The 21,374-nt window shown below is 34.3% G+C and overlaps 1 protein-coding gene across 3 annotated transcripts in view; it reads left to right on the plus strand.

Annotated features, from left to right (window-relative positions):
* Positions 1 to 272: 272 nt before the first annotated feature.
* Positions 273 to 21,374, plus strand: part of Usp32 (Ubiquitin specific protease 32) — a 97,612-nt gene continuing 76,510 nt past the window's right edge. For all 3 annotated transcript variants that reach the window (XR_011332486.1, XM_069828010.1, XM_069828011.1), the window contains exons 1-7: positions 273 to 462; positions 597 to 724; positions 820 to 925; positions 1,009 to 1,130; positions 14,602 to 14,761; positions 20,425 to 20,664; positions 20,740 to 20,880. Coding sequence is in view for 2 of the 3 variants with exons in the window: in XM_069828010.1 (XP_069684111.1) it covers positions 405 to 462; positions 597 to 724; positions 820 to 925; positions 1,009 to 1,130; positions 14,602 to 14,761; positions 20,425 to 20,664; positions 20,740 to 20,880 (955 nt within the window). In the remaining variant the exon portion in view is untranslated. The remainder of the gene's footprint in view (positions 463 to 596; positions 725 to 819; positions 926 to 1,008; positions 1,131 to 14,601; positions 14,762 to 20,424; positions 20,665 to 20,739; positions 20,881 to 21,374) is intronic.

Raw genomic sequence — 21,374 nt, forward strand, 5'->3', positions numbered from 1 at the left:
GTACTGTATTTCTAGGGCTTTTCTCCCAAGGAGTATTGGTGCTCATTACAAATCCCAAATTCTCATCGTGAGATTACGTTTTGATTTTGTTTCTCTGCTTGCATCGGTTAGTATCCGTTGGAGCTCGTGTGGATCAAATGAAAGAGTTTAGTAAATATATGTCTATTCGAGTGTTTTGTGATGTTAAAATGTGAGAGTATTATTTAAATTAGACTCTTGAAGGATTTAAATAAGTGTAAAATATGTGTAACGTTATATAATATTTTAATATTCAATAGTTCGCGTAGTAAAATTGAGTTTTTCAAGATGGACGGTATGTGGTGTGTGACTGTCATGACAAATATGTGTCATCCCAATTAGTTAATTTTGCTTAATAAGAAGTGACGTGATTTATAGTATTAACAATGGGAGCAAAGGATTCTAAACCATGTTGTATTACGTACGAAGAAGCTGTCAAAAGAGGTTTGTATGTGAAAAGTAATTCTGACAAATCGTCTGCTAGGAGTATGAAATCTGGGGTAGAAGTACGAATAAAAGTGCGATTTACTGATACGAAGAACAGTTAAATGAACATGACAGGTTCTTGTTTATTTCAGTTACCGACGCGGAACTAAAGCGGCTGAAAGAGGCGTTTAAAAGAGTTTCGACACTTAATGGTTGCATAACTAAGCAATCATTTATTAAGGATGTTTTGGGGGAAGGAGTGCCTACACCAGTGGCTGAGGTTAACTTATGTTTTATACGTCAGTTATGTCAATTAATTTAGAAGCATTATACAGTTGAAGATACATTTATATGTCGTTGCTTTTTATTTTGCAGTATATATTTAGTGCTTGTGGAGGTACACAGAAAGGAATAGCTCTTAAAGACTTACTTTGTGGGCTTGTGCTGCTCACCAGAGGTCGAGAAGAAGAAAAGTTAAAATGTAAGTTTCACATTTTTATTTAGGAATGAAAAATACTGTTCGTTATAATTTTCAGTTATTTTTCATTTTTTTATGTATTTCAGTTCTGTTCGGTCTATATTCTAACGAAAGTGGAAGCTATGTTGTTCGTGATGAACTCCAGCGTATGCTTCAAGCCTGCGAAAATGGTTATGTTCCTGATTCTATTGCCAGTCTTTTCTCAGAGGTGAGTAGACTAAATAGGAATTTATTTTTATGTAATAGCTTTTTGGTAAATGGTTACCTATAATTAAACTGACTTTTCACGAAGTCTTTGGAAAAAAAAAATGTAAACTGATATCAGGAAAGTTACTTAGGCCTATAGTGGTATGTTACAGTTCTTTAATATTTTAGGATACTTATAGTGAAGCCCATAAATTAAAGTGAATGATACTGTGATACACATAGCCTAATTAATTAATGTGAAAGAAGAGTGAACTATGAGTAAATCAGGAATGAATTGATTTCCTAACCACAAACGGCAACGAAATAGAATTCATCAGCAGTTAGGGAGTTGGGGTAGCGACTTTCTATTTGTGTAAATGTATGTTGTTCATGGTGTCAGTTGAAGTGTTCAGGAAAAGGCTAGAGCCTATATGAATTTGATGATTGAGGTAATCCATATATATTGAAATTTGTTACTGGTTTGTTTAGTTCATTTAGGTAAGTGCAATATTATTATTGTATTGTTGTGGCAATGTACATTAAATTATACAATTTACTGTATTATGTCGTTCATAATGGATGAAGAACAATAAGAAATTTCAGGTTAGTGACTGTAAATAGTTGTGACTGATTGAAGTATTGTGTTTCAAGGTCATTTATGTCGCTATTTACACTACTAGCTGCGAATGTTCACTAAACACGCAAAGTGCATGTAATTCACCGTTACTAGTATGCATAATTCCGAATTTAAGATTTAATTTGTCACTTGTTTATTTTAGTACCTTAATGAGAATCTTGTAAATTTTGTTTTTAACTCACGAAAATTGTTTGCAATTATGATTTGCACTTACGAATTTATCATGCAGTTATTTGTGATGAAATAAGACATTTCACTTGCCTGTTACATTCACAGTATGGAGAGAGTAGTTATATTAGAAGTAAATTTATTCCTTAAGATACAGAGAGGAAGTATTTGTCCAGTTATTCTGTATTTCTGTGATAAGATGATTTAAGGCCCGCTCGCACTTAACAGAATCGAACAGAATTTTTCGTCACAATGTATTTAAATGGAAGATAGCAGAAAGTGGCATGTCAAATCGAACCGAATCGAATAAAATTCATGGGCTAGAATATTTATTCCACTGCCAAAACAGAACTTCTTGTTTCGATTATGGTCGTATATTCTCGTGAAGTCTTTGTATAAGAACAAATGAGCAGTATACATTTTTGGTAGCGTAATTTGTTTACTGAAAGTTATTGCTGAAGTAGTACGTAGGCCCTATACAGAAAATTACAATTTAGTAATATGAACGGAAAAAATTAAATCTTGTTCAGAATTATCCACTATTGTATGACAAAACATAAAAGTACTACTGTAATAATAATGCCTGTGGAGCGAAATAAGTAAATTAATGTAAACATCAGGTAAAAATTAAAATCCAAAGAAATACAAAAGAACAAAATTTTGTTTCATCTCTGTTTTCTTCAAGTGGAAAAATATCACGAATCCAGTAGTTTCTTTTCTTGTTTTGGATATTTTTATTCATTCTTTTTCCGGCTTTTCACATAACTATGCTAAAGCTATTTAGTGATCTATTTTACACTGCAGCACACAGCAGTTTGGTTCGATTTCATTAGATGTGAGCACCAGCAGACTTTGTTTCGATTTGGTTCGATTCCACTAAGCGGGAGCAGACCTTTAGATTAGTCACATAGGACTAGGGTTGCCAACTTTTTTTGAAGAAAATACGGGAGACTAAGGATTCGACAAAATTTCACATAGAAAATTAACAAATCCTTCGGTTCGATTAATAAATAACAACTTTATACTTTGGCAGCTAGGCTTAAATTAGAGTATATACTGTATATTTTGAGACAGAATTTGTCACAGGTAATAGTTGAAATCGACTGCAGTTTGCAGTTCTAATTTTATTAAATGTTCCATGCTCCTGTTTCGAACATATGTCCAATTACTGTTCATCAGAAGAAACACCCTCTTTGTATGAACGTTACTACTTGGTATGCTTAGAACAAAACTATACCTGTTTTTTTTTAGATGGAACATGACATAAGCGCTGTGATCAGAGAAACAACTGAATGTCACATAGCGTGGTAGGCCTGTTGCCATGGTAACAACGGTTGAGTTACCAAAGTTACAGTTCCCTTGTGATGAGTGTTCAGTAATTCTCTTGGCTCCATTTATTGTGCACACAATGTTAGCATTGTTACGTTTCATCTTTCATTCTTTGTCTATTTTTGTATTGCTTTTTACCCTTGCTTAAATTATCAATAAATGTTTTAATGTCCGCCATCTAACGTTAATCCCATCAGCTGAGAACATGGTAGTCCATAATGGCAACATAGGGCTGTAGTTCCAAGCTTAGCTGCTTAATTGTCATGTCCCATCTTAAAAAAACAGGTATAGCCAGTTCTTCCAAACTATAACATTCTACAAGGCTGCAAATTTTATTGCATATCTTGAACAACAAAATTAATTGATCACATAAATGATCAGTCATCATGCACAGCAAAATAAAATGTTTAGAACAAAGATTTTTTTATTATGCAAAAATAAGGGAGCAAAACATTCGAGGATAAAAAAAATACGGGAGCCGGGACTAATAAAAATTAGGGGCAAATACGGGAGGGTTGGCAGCCCTACATAGAACTGATGTTTAAAGATTTTACTCGAGGAATTAGTTGGTGTAGAATTAAAAAAACATTCTTTATAGCCTAGTTTCTGACAAGAACATTTTTTTTTAAGCTTCCCAATAAAGTGTGAAAATGATGAACAGTCTTTATGGACATGTTTTTAATACGCATAAGAGACAAGAAGGTAAAGCTTTCACGGTTCTGTAGCTTCGGCACTAGGAGGAGTTGAATATTCAGTTTCACATTGTAAACTTTCAAAATAATTTTAATTTTTAAAGAAAGAATTTTTTTTTTTTTCAATTTAATGTCATTAGAAAGTGTACAAGTAATGGTGCACCTTTACATTGATGTATACAGGTATTTGCCGTAACTATACTTACACTTAGGCCTACATACTGTTGTCAAAGTATATACATTATATTGACGTCCTGGTATCTTTTAAAGAAACAAATTTGTTTCATCCATTTTGCTTTATTCAACACAAATCCATAGTCTTCTTATTTATTTTGTATGATTGCTACCAGTGTCATAACTATTAAAATTGATGGCCTTGAAGGTTCCCCTTGCCCCACTAAGATAGAAAGACTCTCCCAGTGATCACATCAATTTTTACTAATCAATTCTATAAATCGAAGGCATTTTATCAAGTTCGTATAGTGGCTGGGACATAAGAAATATTCACCTATAATAAATTTTGTTATGAAGAAGTGTAAATTGATATTATGTATTTAGACTTGTTACAAATTCTCACTATTAACTGTTTTCTATCATGACTTTGAAAAATACACATACACAATGTAGCTGCTGTAGCATGATTATTCTTCAGCAATTACTGAGTTACTATTTCTGATGTGATGTATTGCTTTCAACAACTATTGCTGTTCAAGAAGGAAGTTGTAGAATTGAACATAGCTATACTTCAGAAATATAAATTTCTAAATTATAGACATCAGCTCAAAGAATTTTGAGTGACCACAAGGGTCCTAAATACAATAAACATGTACAATAATGTGATGTGATACATTAAAGAAAAAAGAAAGTTAATTGTTGAAGGCAAATATAAGTTGATTAATTGAAATAGAGATGATGATGCAATATTTGAAGAGAATCCTTGATAATATTTATAAGAATAGACATTACATAATCAAAAGGAATGTGAAGTTCCTTAAGATAATGCCACGTGAATTTTGTGATTGAACCTCTACTGCCAAACAGCAAACCAATGACGGACCATTGTTTAAGAGGGACGTTGTACTTTTGAGAAAGATACGGCAGACAAGGTTCATATATGGACTTCTTCTCAATATCAACCTCGGTGGCCTGATTTAGGTTTCTTTCGAAACGGATAGTAGGGTCAAGAACAAGAGCCCGTTTTAAGCGTCCGTTGATAGCAATAATGTCTGCCCGTCTAAAAGAACCATCTGATGATACACAATGTACTTCCTCATGAATCTCCCAATTTAAAGTTTTTAACGATATCACCAAAGCATGTCGTACACGATGATGTCTAGCATTGATCAGCAGCTCGCCTTTGGGGCATTGTCCAAGCACGTGTCCAAGTGTTTCAAGCTCGCTACAGTCTGGATGACGGCAGCGGGTTGTGCTTAGAGTTCTGCCCAGTATTGCGCGAACCGCCGAAATATTCCTTGACATTTTTAAAGCATTGGTCCATTCTGAGGAAGATAGGCCCTTTCGATTGCTTACCCATGAGTTAGCCTTGTATTTTGAAGTTTTTGGCTTCAGTCTAGATTTTTCATTTGTCCACGTATTATTGACTGCTGCGAAATATTTTCTGTAGTTTTCCTCTTGACTTATTTTCTCTGAGAGAATAGAAAACATAGAACTTTCACTTCAAATTTTGTTTCACAGGATCTTTAGCAGGATAAACTTAAAAAGATGGATATCTGTAGGGACTTTAAACTTTTATATTGACCGCAGGATAAGGGGCTAAAAAAAGGAGTATCTTGTGAAAAGCAGGACATTGGTCACCCTAGCCAGGATACTTCCATAGAAATATAACACGACACGTCTTGAACATTTTATTCATAATTTACGTATCATAAATGAAGATTCTCTGTTCTAACAGTCCATGTCCTGCATTGCCACAGGCTAAACTGAACTGCACTGAATGAAGTTAGCTATATACTAGAGTCGACTGCAATTTGGAAGGCTGTAGTCTGCTGGTGTTTGCGTCGAGAGAGACAGGTAGAGAGAGCAAGGCAGCACACAACATTGCCACATCATACTTCACATGCATGTGCAATGCAAATAGCGCAGAAGAGAATTTAAATTATCAAAAGACAATAATGACCTTAGCCGTTGACTACAGTAATCATGACACCAAACAAACCCTCTTTCCTTCACTAACAATATTCTTTGCACGGTTCTCAATCCCACAACACATGCTTCTGCAGTCGTTTCTTGCGCGTTGGCAACATTGCAGCCAACATCAAGATGGCTGGCAGCAGTCTGCTCATCAACTTTTTAAAAATAATTATATGCCTTAAACACTATTTTCCGTGGCTGCCTGTGCAATACTTGTCTTTTTACAGTCTCTTCTTCCATTTATTTATCTTACACATACACAGTAAATGTTAGTTTTACTTATTCAATGTATTGAAACACTCACACATGAACAAACGAACTTGGGAAGTACTTGTTATAGACTGATTCCGATTGGTTGTGCTGTACAAGCTTGTGACGTCACATACCAGAAATGCTACGGCACATGTAGCAGCTGACTGCCTTCCGAAATGCTGTCTAGTCTAATGATGTAATCTTGATGGCCCTTCAGTCTGTGTTATTTGTCCATGCTATGCAACACAAAACTTTCCCATGCTTGGTTCAGGGGAAATATATACACTGGTTTCTTTGAAATTTGTGTTTGATCTATAATAGTAAAAAGGTTATGGTATTTACCTCTGTGAAACCTGTTCCCTGGCAAATACTTTGTCTTTAGCAGCTTACTGCTCAACTTTTGTTTCTTCTTCCTTCCCTGCCCTTCACTCAGTCTTCTGCCCATTGGCTTTTTTGCCTCTCTCTCTCTCTCTCTCTCTCTCTCTCTCTCATATGATACAATAATCCATCTTTCAGACTACGGCTTTGGCAGACATTCTATGCAGGGCAATCAATCTCGCATGTAACATTATATTACGTTCTTTGTGTTATTGCTCTTCATATAAAACAGTACTAGAATTAACTTAAGACCTTTTTGATCATTTGTGGTAGGTCTTTAGCAACTATTCGGCAAAGTAAACATATGAAATACAGTACCTTTTAGAAAGTAACAAGTTTGCATGATGTTATGTCCTCATTTCGTGTACATATTAATATTATTAATAATAATAATTTGTGTGATAGCAGTACACTGTAATTGCACACGTTTTTAATGTAGGGTTTAATCCGATTTATTGCTGTGTATGGAAGTCATGTTTTGTTGTGTGAAACATAATAAAATCAGAGTTAATTTAATAAGCTGCTCTATCGTTCTGTACATATCATAGTGTGTTTAAAAGGTAAATAATGTAAGATATATAGCTGTCTTTGTTTAACAAAATTTTAGAGGTTATTTGAAATTAGTGAGTTTGCGGTAATAATAGTTACGAATGTGACAATTGAACGATGTGTATTCCTTTGAACAAAAATACTTTCTCAAATCACTTGGCTTGTGTACAGATACGGAATCAAAATTTGGAGCGAGTCTTGATGGGAGTCTACCTGTATGTAGGTAGCAATTTCACATGACTGTCCACAAGTAGCATACATACAGGGGCTCTTGTTTACTGCACATGCACAGTGTGTTATAAGCGAAACTTACACAATAAGGGAACTCTAAATTTGATTTCCGTATCTGTATATAATCTTTCCCTGTTTATCACCTGCAGAGTCAGGTTAGGTTTTATTTGAGTGTCAATACAAGGTCCCTAGTAAGTTAGAAAGGAAGCAGTTGCACGACATTTCAAAACAGACCTTCTATTCCCCTCATACTTACGAAATCAAGACAGATACAAAGTACACATACCACACAAAAAGAGGGTTTTGATAAGACAAGAGTTGAACAGGTCATTATTTTCTTGTAATGTTTTCCAGGTCAATGCTCACATCCTCTGTAGACTTTCCCACGTAGTCATTGAATGAAGCTGTCAGCTTTATATCTTATACAATCATTTGTACTTCGAGTAAGAGAGCAGGAAGAAGGGGAGACAAGTAATGGGAGAATAAAAAAGAAGCTTAGTTTATTATACAGTAGAACCCCTATTATCTGTGGTAATGAAGGGCGTTGACTGAACGGTTAATCGAAAAAATCGGATAATCCGTACCATAAAATATTTTTGTAAATTAAGTGAATAACACTGAACTCTCGTCATTTTCTCCGTTATCTTGTGTTTAATATGCTTGGTAGTGAATCAGAAGTTCATTAATTTAAGTTCGGTTGTCAACAACGTGTTTTTAAGGGGTAGGAAAATTCCTTTTAATGGCTGTCAGCAAAAAGATAGGAATAGTAAAGGTCTCATGTTGTAGATTTACATACTGTATACACTTTATCCTTGATTTTTATTAAATCGCGCACAGTTGTAACATCAGTCTCGTATTGTGATGCAAGATGACCCACAATTTCTCTTTCCCCAAACCATTTAATTATTTGCATTTTTATATATTATTTAATGTGCCGAAGTACATATGATATTTCCATGCAGATATTCTGCGTCATCATACGATGAAGAGTAATGGAACGGAGAAAAATTCTCTCCGGTGCCGGGATTTGAACCCGGGTTTTCAGCTCTGCATACTGATGCTTTATCCACTAAGCCACACCGGTTACCCGGGTTCAAATCCCGGCGCTGGAGAGAATTTTTCTCTGTTCCATTACTCTTTCGTCGTATGATGACGCAGAATATCTGCATGGAAATATCATATGTACTTCGGTACATTAAATAATATATATGATATGCGTAAATCACTTCGTGATTTAAGACGGCGCTTATTCCATCGGATCCCGGCCAACTAGTCACTCATAACGAGTGCACCTCAGCACATGTGTGGACTTCGGTTCTACGTTCATAGACATCTATGACGTAGTGCAGAGGGCGGCCACTAGAGGGAACCCAAGAGTTGGAATTTAAAACTGAGATGATTCTGTCTGACGCCGGGGTGGGTATCCGGTGTGGCTTAATGGATAAAGCATCAGTACGTACAGCTGAAAACCCGGGTTCAAATCCCGGCGCTGGAGAGAATTTTTCTCCGTTCCATTACTCTTTCATCGTATTTGCATTTTGTTCGATACTTAGCACAACAGTTTTCTTTTGATACCCATAGAATACATTTTATATGGAAGTTGTACAGTATGGCAACACGAACAGTAGACCAAAACTGTGTAAGTGTAAATGCTTGTAATAACACTCTCTAGAAAAAATACGTATACTAATATAATATACAGTAGTATCTACTTCATATGTAGCAAAAAAAAAAGTGTGAGAGAAAGACGGCCGGATAATCCGCCAATCGGTTAATAGGGTGACAGATAATCGGGATTCTACTGTAATGTGATTTAAATAGGCACTATTATCATTCAAAGACAGTTAATTTCTTATGATAGGAATCTCCATGAAATGCGAGAAAATACCATTAGTCATCTTGGCAGTACAGGAAATCGGCCACTGACGTAGCTCAGACATTTGCCCACTGGTCAGAAGTTGTGTTCGAGCGTGGATTTGTTTCTTGATTGGGTAATTTACTTAGTTGTGTTTTGTTCTAAGTTTTATACAGCTGTAAGGTGAATGTTACGTAAATACACGGCGAATCTTCGGCCTCATTTCGCCAGATACCACCTTACTATCACCAGTTCCGTAAATACTAAGTAACCTATTACCGGTAGTTGATAATGTGTAATTAGCTGATTAAAAATGTACTGAACTAGAATCCAAGACCTTCATAATAATCTTTTGTGTATTGAATATGTACCCGAACATGGGTCATTGCTCTTATCTTTAATCTCGCGTAAGGTGTTAATGAAAGTATATCAATAGGCGAAATTAAAACGAGAGTCAGATTAAATCCTGTATAATTCATTATTCATTGTTTAATGCATTTCTTTGGGTACTTATCATCGCCCGAAACCTCATGGAATTGTGTATTGGATAAAGCACTCATAGATAATATCAAGCCTTTATTACTTGCTTTGTAATATTGTAGGATGCTGTTCTGTGCTGGTTTAGGACGTGTTTGTCTTTGATAAAATGTTTTTATAGCAAACAAAACGTAACTAAACGCCGTCTGGTGTTGAAGATTGTCAAGGAAATAATACAGTAAAATTTTAACTTAATGCAATTTATCAACAGCATTGCAAGAAAATACCAGAATCGTCGAGATTTTTGGAATTTATTATATTTGTGCTCTTATGTTCAGATCATTTTTACACATAAATTGGACCACATTCGACAGAAAGGAACGAACCCACATACAAATTTAATGTCTTAATAATTAAATAATTCCAAGGATTCATATTTTGAACAAAGATATTTCGTATAATGCGCTTTTTGTTAAAGCATTAAGTATGTACGTAGTTATATTTTTACTTGTGAATTTATCACTCGCATTTAACTATAAAGTATATATATATTTTTTTCAGTTTAAATGTAATGTAGGTAGGTTCCTTTCTGCAAAATGTAGTCCAATTTTACTTTTCAGTTATTCATATCATAGGGAATGCTTGAAAGAAATATTTGAAGTTTGTGAGGAAGTATAGTTTCCCAAAATCACAGTAAGAGAAAAGTTTTTTTTTTTTACTTTTGTCATATAATCTGTCCATGCTTTAGTCTGTTATACAACCTTTTCATGTAAAATATTCAATTTGATTCAAATTAATATTCAGCAAATGAAATGTCACATTGCTTAGTTAATGCTATTTCAGTACATTATTTGAAATATTTATCACTAAGTATCCACAATTTAATATGGTATAACGACTTTATTCTCGATTTAATGAATACGTAGTACAATAGACTAAAACAGTAAGCTTGGATGCTGTCAGTAGTACTTAGTTCAGAGAAATAATTAAATACACGTTATGTCTCAAATCGGAAACTTCTTGAATTGATGTTATGACTCCCAGAATCTACATAAACTAACTTTATTTATTCACATTCAAGTTATGTGTAGATGTATATGAAAAGTGGTACAGACTGTGTAAAAGAAATTTTTGAGCTCATTAACTACCAAATAGCACAAATACGTAATTGTGACTGTAGATTAGACATTTTTCCAACAGTCTTGACTGAGTTTTGTTTGCCGCAAATTCCTCTACAATAACTTTTTTACGAAATTTCTTATTTTGAAATATTTATAGTTCACATCCTTTTTACTACGATGTTCCAGTGATATAGGAAGAAGGAAAGTCTTATAATTACGTTTAAAATATCATGATGCAGGCATGGAAAATGGGAGGGGGAAGGAGATCGTGATTAAGAAAAAGAAACTTAAAAAAATTTGCAATATACATTTCGAGAATTGAAAGTAAATGAGTTGCTGTAACTGATGTGTAAACGAAACAGTGTGAGATAAAATAAATAACAATGTATTTCTATCGTGCTTTAGATTAACATGATTAATTACAAACTACTGTAAATACTGCGTCCTATAGTCTGTTGTCATGGATGTTTTCGTAACGAGATACTGCCGAACATTTGTCTGTTTGACTTGAAGCTATCTTATCTCAGCTTTAATAACAATAGGCATGAAATAAAATTCCCTTTGCTTCACACACAGTGTAGTAATAATAAGTATGTATGTAACTTCTGTTACACATTTCGGGGGTTAGAAACATTTGTTTTTGTATTTTACTATCTACTCGTATTAAAATTGTATTGGTCATATATGAGGTTTTCCGAGATTGTTGATTTAAATATTGAATTAGACTGTAAAAGAAATGAATAAATACAGTATTAGGAAATAGATGCACAGTTTTTAAAATAATTTTTTACGGGATATTTCCTATGTGCATTGATTTCTTATTTTTCATTTTTCCTTCCAGAACATTGCTGTTTGAGAAAATTCTTGAAATTCCCCGTACTGGGAAAGTGTTTTGTGATGTGAAATAAGGGTCCAGATTTGAATATTCCACTATTTCTCAGGAACTCTATTAAAATTTGAAGAATAAATCCTTTTTTTTTTTTTTTTTTTTTTTCTCATCCTATATTTCCTTTAAACTTGTTTGTACTACTCTTAATTTCCCTACCATAATTTTTTAAGATGGGTGTTCGATTAAATACCGACAGAATAATTATGTACAATATTAATCAAGACATAGAAATAGTATTCTTAGTGATCTTTGTTAGTATGACAATTTGTCTTAATCATCACACTATTTTCCGGCTTTCTTGCAATAAGAAAGATTAAAAAAGTTGTGGTATACCATTTTATTAAAGATCAATGTCAAATTGCATTTCAGGAAGGCATAGAGACGATCCATTCATGGAAAGTAAAAAAAAAAGTGATCACCATGAAAAAAAAAAATAGGCACTTGCACCTGTTTTGAAGCTTTTACTGCATGTGTAATTGATTGAATGACAGTATTGGACAATATATAACTCCCATCTTGGTTTTTTTTTTCCTTGGCGATTGAAATTAAATTGTCAATTTAATAATATAAAACAGTTTTTATTTTAAAGCAAAAGTTAGATGTTGGTACTAATATAAAATGTGTCTGGGACTTGTTCTTAAATTTCTGACGCACAATCTTTTGCACTCTAGCAATAATAATAATGCCTATAATTGATATCATGCAATTAAAATTACATGTTATTTTTTTTATAACTAAATGAACACTAAGGCATGTAAAATTTTGTTTGTGTAAAACCACAAATTATGACTTTGAAATGGAAGAAATTTTCATTATTGGAATGGTTTCTCTCAACAGATCCATTTAAATGTAGAATTTTATTAATTGTTTCGTGTCATTGCTCTATGAAATTTAGTAACTGTTTAACACAGTTCTTGTTCATGTAGTACCAGTACCATATATTTGTTAAAACTATGCATTATAATTTTAATCCAATTATGGAATATATCTTATTTTATTTCATATGTAATTTAGATTTTAAAATTTTAATTTTATATTGACTCCTACCATACTCTCCTTGAGAGGAGTTTGTATAGATTTTTATGAAAATGTATTTTAAAAATCATAAAAAGTAACAAAGTAACCCATATTCTGATATATATTACATTATTTACCTTACATTGCTACTAAATTTGCTTTATTCTTATAGTGTAAATATGTATTGAATAGAGACATTAGTAATTGTGCTTGTTGAGAGCTGATTAGTCAGGATTAAATAATGAGCTTAAATTAATGAAAAGGTATTTAAAAAGACTTAGTTGTATGTGTAGCACTCAGGCACGTGACCATGAAGAAAGAATTGTACAGTAGATCTTCGATTTAACGGACTAATAGGGGCTGAGGGGTGTCCGTTAAATCCGAAAGTCTGTTAAATCGCGAATTTTTTTAAAAAGTAATATTTTATAATATAACACTGAAATTGTGACACTTCAGTACAGTACTATTTTAATATGAAACACTATGTAGTATTAGGGTCCGATTATAAATAAAGTACTTACTTACTTACTGGCTTTTAAGGAACCTGTAGGTTCATTGCCACCCTCACATAAGCCCGCCATTGGTCCCTATCCTGAGCAAGATTAATCCAGTCTCTACCATCATATCCTACCTCCCTCAAATCCATTTTAATATTATATAAATAAAGTACAGTAATAAAAATACTTTATAGACCGTTTTAGTGATTAAAAAAACTCTTTCTATTAGTCACTGATGGTGCAATAGTACATTATGCAACGAGCCTATAATGGTAGTAATTAAGACGCGAATATGTTTATGAAACGAGGCAAGTTTCATACGACTTTTTATGCTCGACCATATTTCTAACTTGAAATTATTCATAAGTATTCTTGTTATTCTTATCTGACTGGGGAGCGGAACTGACCTTGTGCAATATCTCGTAAATTGTGAGATGTGCGCAGACGCGAAAGTATTGATTTTTTCCGAGAAACAAATGTCATTGACCTTGATATAATCTATAGAGTAAAATAAACATTAATCTTGATATAACCTTGAAATTGATTTAGACATTGAAAAACGAGATGACAAATTGAATTTATTTGAATATTATTTACAATTAACGCTAATTATTATAGTAACAGAACATAACCTTCTGCGACAGTATTGGATTTCCAGCCTCTGTGACGTTTCACTAGTTGTCTTTCGATTGCATATCCGAGAATAATCGATACTTGCGCTTTCATATTGCTACAATGGTGTTTTCTGATTGGTGGAACACCTGAACTTTAATGAATAGGTGTACTTTAATAAGGTCCATTAAAGGACTGCTACCAGGTGTATAATTACTACATTTCGGCACGGTCGAGCATGAAAGAATATGTAAGCACTTATTTACTGGCAGAAGGTTGCTGTGAACTAGTAGGCTGAAAGAAGAAAGCATCAGTCTTCAATTGCATGCTGTTTCTTTATTACTAAAGATCGAAACAGCATAAAATAGTCTAAAAATAGAGATTTTTAAAATATGTCCATTAAATCCGAAATCTGTTAAATCGAAGTCTACTGTATATAACTTGAAAGAAAACAGGTATACTTACATGCTGATTAATTATTATTGAAAATGAAGCTCTTTATTGTACGAGTAATTTTTCAAATTAATAGCTGTACTACTTTATAATCTGGAGAGATTGTTTAATAGGCAAAAGTAATTCTGATTTAATGTGTGTTAAGATACGTAATCAATGAAAACTAAAATTTAAATTTCTTTTAGCGCGACCGAGCAACATATGAAGAGTTCCGTGACTGGCTGACAGCACATCCTGATGCAACATCTCTCAGTCGATGGCTCCTGTCTGAACCGTGTACAGTAACACTAAGCAATGAGTTGGAGACGCCCACGTTCTACCAGACCCTGGCTGGGGTTACACACTGTAAGTAAAGTAGAAAATAATTTTGTGTTAATCAGAATGTTATGAATGTTTGAGAATGGGAGGGTGAAGAATTTTGAACTTCTTGGGTATGCAAATAAAGAGAGCAGGTTTATTGCTCATAGACAAATGGTGCCGATCAGCATATGATTATTAACATGTTATCAGATTACATCAAACACTACAGAAGCAACGTGATTTGTGATTGCCGTCTCAAAGCTGCCTCCTTGGCTATGATCAATGAACATTACAAATATCGAATAATTTCGAGGGAAAAATTGTTCCGGTGCCGGGCATCGAACCCGGGACCTTTGGTTTAACGTACCAACGCTCTACCAACTGAGCTACCCGGAAACTCTACCCGACACTGGGTACAAAAGATCCCGGGTTCGATGCCCGGCCCCGGAACAATTTTTCCCTCGAAATTATTCAAATCAACTTTACAGGGAGTTATACCTGAAATCTTGATTTGCATTACAAATATCGTAAACACATTTACACAAAAGGTTCACGAACCACCGACGTGGCTCAGTCGGTTAAGGCGCTTGCCTGCTGGTCTGAAGTTGCGCTCGGGCGCGGGTTCGATCCCTGCTTGGGCTGATTACCTGGTTGGGTTTCTTCCGAGGTTTTCCCAAACCGTAAGGTGAATGCCAGGTAATCTATGGCGAATCCTCGGCCTCATCTCGCCATCACCAATCTCATCGACGCTAAATAACCTCGTAGTTGATACAGCGTCGTTAAATAACCAACTTAAAAAAAAACTAAAGGTTCACTCAAAGAAATTAAAATATAAAGCACGAATAGGCTTTCATTGCCAGCAACTAGGTGAATGGAGCTACATACCAAACAACTTCGAAATCCTGTGTTGATACAAAATGGAATAGAATTTCGGGAGAGAGGCACTGTGACCCAGCACTGCGACCTTTCACGATCTATTACACTAACCCTCAAACTAGGAGCATTCCCAAACCCACACTGGCTGACTACACTAAGGTTCACTGCATACCCAGGTTTCGAGCAGGCAAACTCCCTTGTCCCTAGGTCAGCCCCCTCTTTGTGTCACTAGCCGGCATTCAGGGAAAGCTATGGAATGATGACCTGAGAAAAACCCCACTGTGGCCTTTTCCGCCACAAGTGTTACTGTGGATTTTTCAATAAAAATTTCCAGGCCTGACCGGGACTCGAACCCAAATCACCTGTTTGACAGGCTGAAGGTCTGACCATGTAGCCACTGCAGTGTTGATGCAAAACTCTCTGCAAAAAATGCGATCCTCGTATTCATCTTCTCATTACCGGATAAGAACATATTACCAGATTCTAAATAGCCTTACAAACTTTGCTGAACTACAAAACCAATTGAAGACGTTATTACAAAAAACAGCCGTTGCCAAATTGCAATTTTTCAGGAGAACAGTAAAAAATAAATAGAACAATGTATGTCAGCTGTTTTCGTATAACTAGTGTTTATCCTTGTGGCTGTTGCACCTAACATGGACTGTTTTTGGAGTCTATAAACATTTAAATAGTAGCAAATGTATCCTTAACTGAATTTAATTAAAAATGGCTAGTTTTTTTTTTTGTAATGGCTTCAATTGCAATCCTACTAATTTTTCTAGTGAAAATTTACTTGCAAATTAGTAACTCCTTAAAACATGTTAATATGCAGTCAAGTTTCATCGCAAAATCCAGAATCTCTTACTCTGAAATAAATGGGTCTGTGAATGTGTGTGTAACCTCCTTGTCTAAAATTGGGAATCAGAAAAATTGTTCTTCACTGAATTATAGTACTAGCCATTGTGATTTAAGGAGTAATGAACATTCAGACAGAAGCCTAAAACTAATTTACGACCTGTCCCAAAATTACGCATATCAACACAATGTAAAGTTGACAAGATAATAAAATGTTCCTTCAGACATGGATACTTGATACAGCAAATGTTAAACAAAAATTAGATGGAAACATCTATGCATATATATTCATCTTCAGTCTCATATTTTGACAGTACCAATAAAATCTGCATTTCGCCTCTTCACTGGTCATTACTACTCATTCAAATGCCTCCATAGCATGGGATGTATAGAAGATCCAAGATGTGCAATATGCGACGAGATAGCATAAATCCTCATCAAAAACAATCTCCTAACTTCGTAAAGATTAATTTTTGGTCCTACAGAATGCATCTGTTTTGGTAACAATGATTATTAGAGGAGAAAAATTCGCTCCGGAACCGGGGATATAGACACATATTTGTGCCTTTATAAAACTTAGGCAATACCTGTTCTTTGCTATGGAAGCAAAGCATGAACCTTGTAACTATATGATTAAAGCAGAATAACAGCTAGCGAGATGTATTTCATGAAGCAAACAGCAGAGTCATCAAGTGGGATCGTATAAAAATGAAGATATGCGCTACTTAAATCTCTTAATATTGAGTCGAACCTAGGATTCATATGTAAATGGCGATTGGCAGAACATCTATATATATAATTTGAACTGGTAATGGAAATTACGGGAAAACGGCTGAACGGATTTTAATGAGTGATCCCTCATTTTCATGCCTGGCATCCAAAGTTTTTCGGAAAAATAGTAGTTTTCAGTGAAATGTCAATTTTCCTACATAATTTTCCTATTTTCCAAAATCCATCTCTTGTCAGTTTTGAGAACTAATTTTATTGAATCAAGGCTGACTTGATTGAATTTCAGAACAAAACACACACTACAATAAACAATAGGCTGTTACACGAAGGCCATGACCTGCAGGATTGCCGACATATTTAGAGCTCAATTCAATTTGTTATTAAAAACTGATTCTGCAGTGTATAATTTTCTGAGTACAGCTGTGTATTGGATATTCAAATCTACGAAACTTGAGGTGGTTTGATGACATTATTACCATCAGAAATTAAATATTATTATAGTTAATATCATGATGCGTTTATTTTTCATTAATTGTACATAATATTGATGCTATATTGATGACATGAAAGTGAAATGTTTTGAGGTTATGAAAGTAAATGTAGAGAATATCTTAATTTAGATCTTCATTTCTATAATTTACTGAGTGGCGGCTATATATAACTACAAAACTTAAGTAAGATAATAATATTGTTATTAAAAATCAAATATTTTTATACTTATTAACCCAGCGGGGTTGGGTCTTTTTCATATACTTAATGGCGGTGTAGTGTAGATATTGATATGTGTCATTGTCTTCAGTATTGGCTCGAGAGAGCACAAAAATTACAGTTCCTAAGGAAAGATCAAAAGGTATTACTTACTGATAAAATAAGAGGCCTAGAAAATTTTGTAGTCTCCAGATCATTTCAGCAAGATCTCTTAGTAGGATAAAATGATTTTACGCTCTACATTTCAAGTTCTACATGCAGCAGCTATTCGAAAATGCTATTGTTCGAAAGCTTAGCAAACCTGACATTTTTTTAACTTTTGCCTACAATCCACAATGACCTGAAATAGCTACTGCTATTGTCCTGACATTGATACTTGTGTTTTCGCGTTGAAACTCAAAAACTGAAGTTGGATAGGTTCAAGAAAAAGTATTTGGCCTAAAAAAATCCATTCAGAGGGAGTATGTTTCATTATTATGGAAGCAAATAACTATCAAAAAGACGAGTATTCTTCATTGAAAATAAATCTGAACAATTTTTATTTGAACGTCTAACAAACTTAGTTTGCAGCAGCATTTGCTGCACAAGCCACTAGTGTATATAGAATTATTAATACACAGATCCCTAAAGCAATGAAATTATGTATTGCTGTTCTCGTTATAAAAGATCATCGGATTGCCACTTGAAAGAATGGCACAAAAATTAAAATCTTTTGTTTAGACCATAACGGTTCTCATAAGGATTAATACTTGGCAAGAAGAAGAAGAAGAAGATATATACCTGTGATTGTTTTAATGTGTCACAAATGTGAGATATATTTTCTGTATTATATTTGTATTTCTCTTGTTCTCCTTGCCTTCCCCATGTTGTCCTTGTATCCCCTTTGTTTTCCTTGTATTTATCTTGTTCTGTTTGTATTCCCCTTGTTCTCTTTGACATGATGGTAAAACAAAAAAAAATTTCGTGTTAAGTTTTATTCAGGGCTGGGCAGTATTTGAAATACATGTATTTGACATACATTTGTATTTTGTAATTTGCAAGGATTTTAGAAAGTATTTTATATTTTGTATTGAAATACATAAAATTGATGTATTTTGTATTTCAAATACTCAAAATACTTTCTTCTTCTTTTTGTCCTTCAAGATTTGGATTTGAAGAATGCACTTCTGTCTTATTTGCCTAACCATTTCAGATGTGCTAGCCATACACTTAGTTTTCTTGCCACAACTGATTTCCTTAATGCCATAAAGAAATCTCCAACAGCATCAAGGATCCATCACCCAGCACTTGCTAAGTGTTCAGCATTATGGAATGAGTCTAGGAGACCCAAATCCTCAGAAATTGTATCAGATGTCTTGAAATATTCATTAAAGATTCCTTGACCAACTCTATGGAATTCTCTTTATTGCTCAATCTTTCAAATATTGCAATTCAAACATGTTATAAACAGTATATGTGAAAAACTGGGATTGCCAACCTTCAAAGATGTTGAGTGTCAGTACCTTGAAGAATAATTTGCAGTTCTGAAACCCATTGCCGTAGCCCTTGATTTAATGCAAGATGAGAAGACGTGCTATTACGCCAACTTCTGTCCACATTAATTTCCTTCAAAAACAGATTACATATTATGTTATCTAGTAATCTATGCCATCTATTCCAAGTAACTCCAATCCTAATGAGTTCACTTTCATCAAGATTTAAAATGTTTGATCTGACCTTAGAAGCAAATTGAGCTATTTTGGCAGCTTGTTTCCCCCCCATCATTTAAGATGAGATAGCTACCTAACACTGCCTCACCAAATGATAGAAGAGGATACAGAATATGTGTGTGAAATCAGCTGAGCAGTTCTCGCTACACCTTTGGTCAGATCAGACGATGAAAACAATTTTTATGTTTTCAACTCAAGTACAACAGACTTTGAAAAGCAAAAAGAAAAGAACTTGTCTGCTGCAGAGTATGAGCTCATACAATTCTTCAATGGCAAAGGGACAACCCTGTGTACTCTAGGGAATTATCCAACAGTGAAACAAGCTTTTATAAAGTATAATAAAAGTTTGTGTTCCTCTGTGCCTGTAGAAAGACTGTTCTGTTTGCAGAATTTATTCATTCACCAGCAAGGGGATCCTTATCTGATGAACTTTTTGAGAAACTGTTTTTTTTAGGGAACAGTAATTATTCATATGTAGCACAATTTCACTGTTGACTGGGAAAAGGAATAATGTTCAGTTACAGTGTTTATATAAAACTTCGAGATAAAAATAATTTTAATGTTAGTATAATATTTTAGATTTTCGGTAATATTGTTATTTCTTTATATATTGTATCGAGTATTTGAAATACAAATGTATTTTGATTAATTTTTTTTAAGTATTTTGTATTTGTATTTCAAATACTATTCTTGAAGTGTTTTGTATTTTTATTTGAAATACTTGGATGTCAGTATTTTGCCCAGCCCTGGTTTCATCACTGTTGCTTTTAATACTACATGAGTGAATTAAGGTCGCAGAATAACTAAATCTGGTATGTTTCTTATTTCCAGTGGAAGAGACTGATATCATGGAATTGGAAAAGCGGTATTGGCTCCTGAAAGGACAATCACGTACTGGAAAATTGGATCTTGACACACTAGTTCCACTCATCAGTCCACCAGTCCCGTTATCTGTGTGTCCAGGAGTGTTTGGAGCTTTTGATGAGAATCGGGACAGCCACATTGACTTCAAGGAAATGGCGTGTGGGATATCTGCAGCTTGCAGAGGACCTCTTACAGAGAGACAGAAGTGTAAGTTACATATTTAATGTCATACTTTTACATATTTTATAAAATGCGAAATTGTAACTTCTGTTTGTCTTGTAGTTTGTTTCAAGGTATTCGATAGTGACCGAGATGGAGTTCTATCAGAAGAAGAATTGCAGCACATGATTGATGTCTTGCTCTTTGTTCGTCATGAAAACAAATCTCCTGAAGAACTAGCAGGAGATCCATATGGACAAGCAGGTTAGTTTTACTTGCAGAAGATGAACTTCATATTTGTATGGACGTGGAGAGTGGTTATTGTTTGCATAGATTCTAGTGGGCTGCCATTTTCTGCAATTGTAACTTTTTCTATAATGAACAATTCATTACGTCCAATATGTATATGACCTCTCCTTCCAGTGTCTCTGCTGTTGTAAAAAGAAGATTATGTATTTTCTAAGTCTTTTATTTCTGTCATTAATTGAGCCATTCAGAGCAAAAGTGGTGTAAGTCAGAATTGGGTAATGATGTTTAAAGTAAAAATTCTGTAAAATACAGCACAAAGTAGCAATTAATATGGCCTTCTTGCTATCCACTGTCTACTAAAGGCTGGTTTACAATAAACCGGAAACGAGAATCAGAACGAAAACGGTAAAATTGTTAAAATGTGTACATTTAAATGTGAGCATTCACAATTAACGAAAAGCTTACCGGAGCCCGGGATCGGGAACGGAGAGTTGGCCAAGTTTCAACTT

Source organism: Periplaneta americana, chromosome 6, assembly GCF_040183065.1.
Source record: "Periplaneta americana isolate PAMFEO1 chromosome 6, P.americana_PAMFEO1_priV1, whole genome shotgun sequence".
Taxonomy (NCBI): domain Eukaryota; kingdom Metazoa; phylum Arthropoda; class Insecta; order Blattodea; family Blattidae; genus Periplaneta; species Periplaneta americana.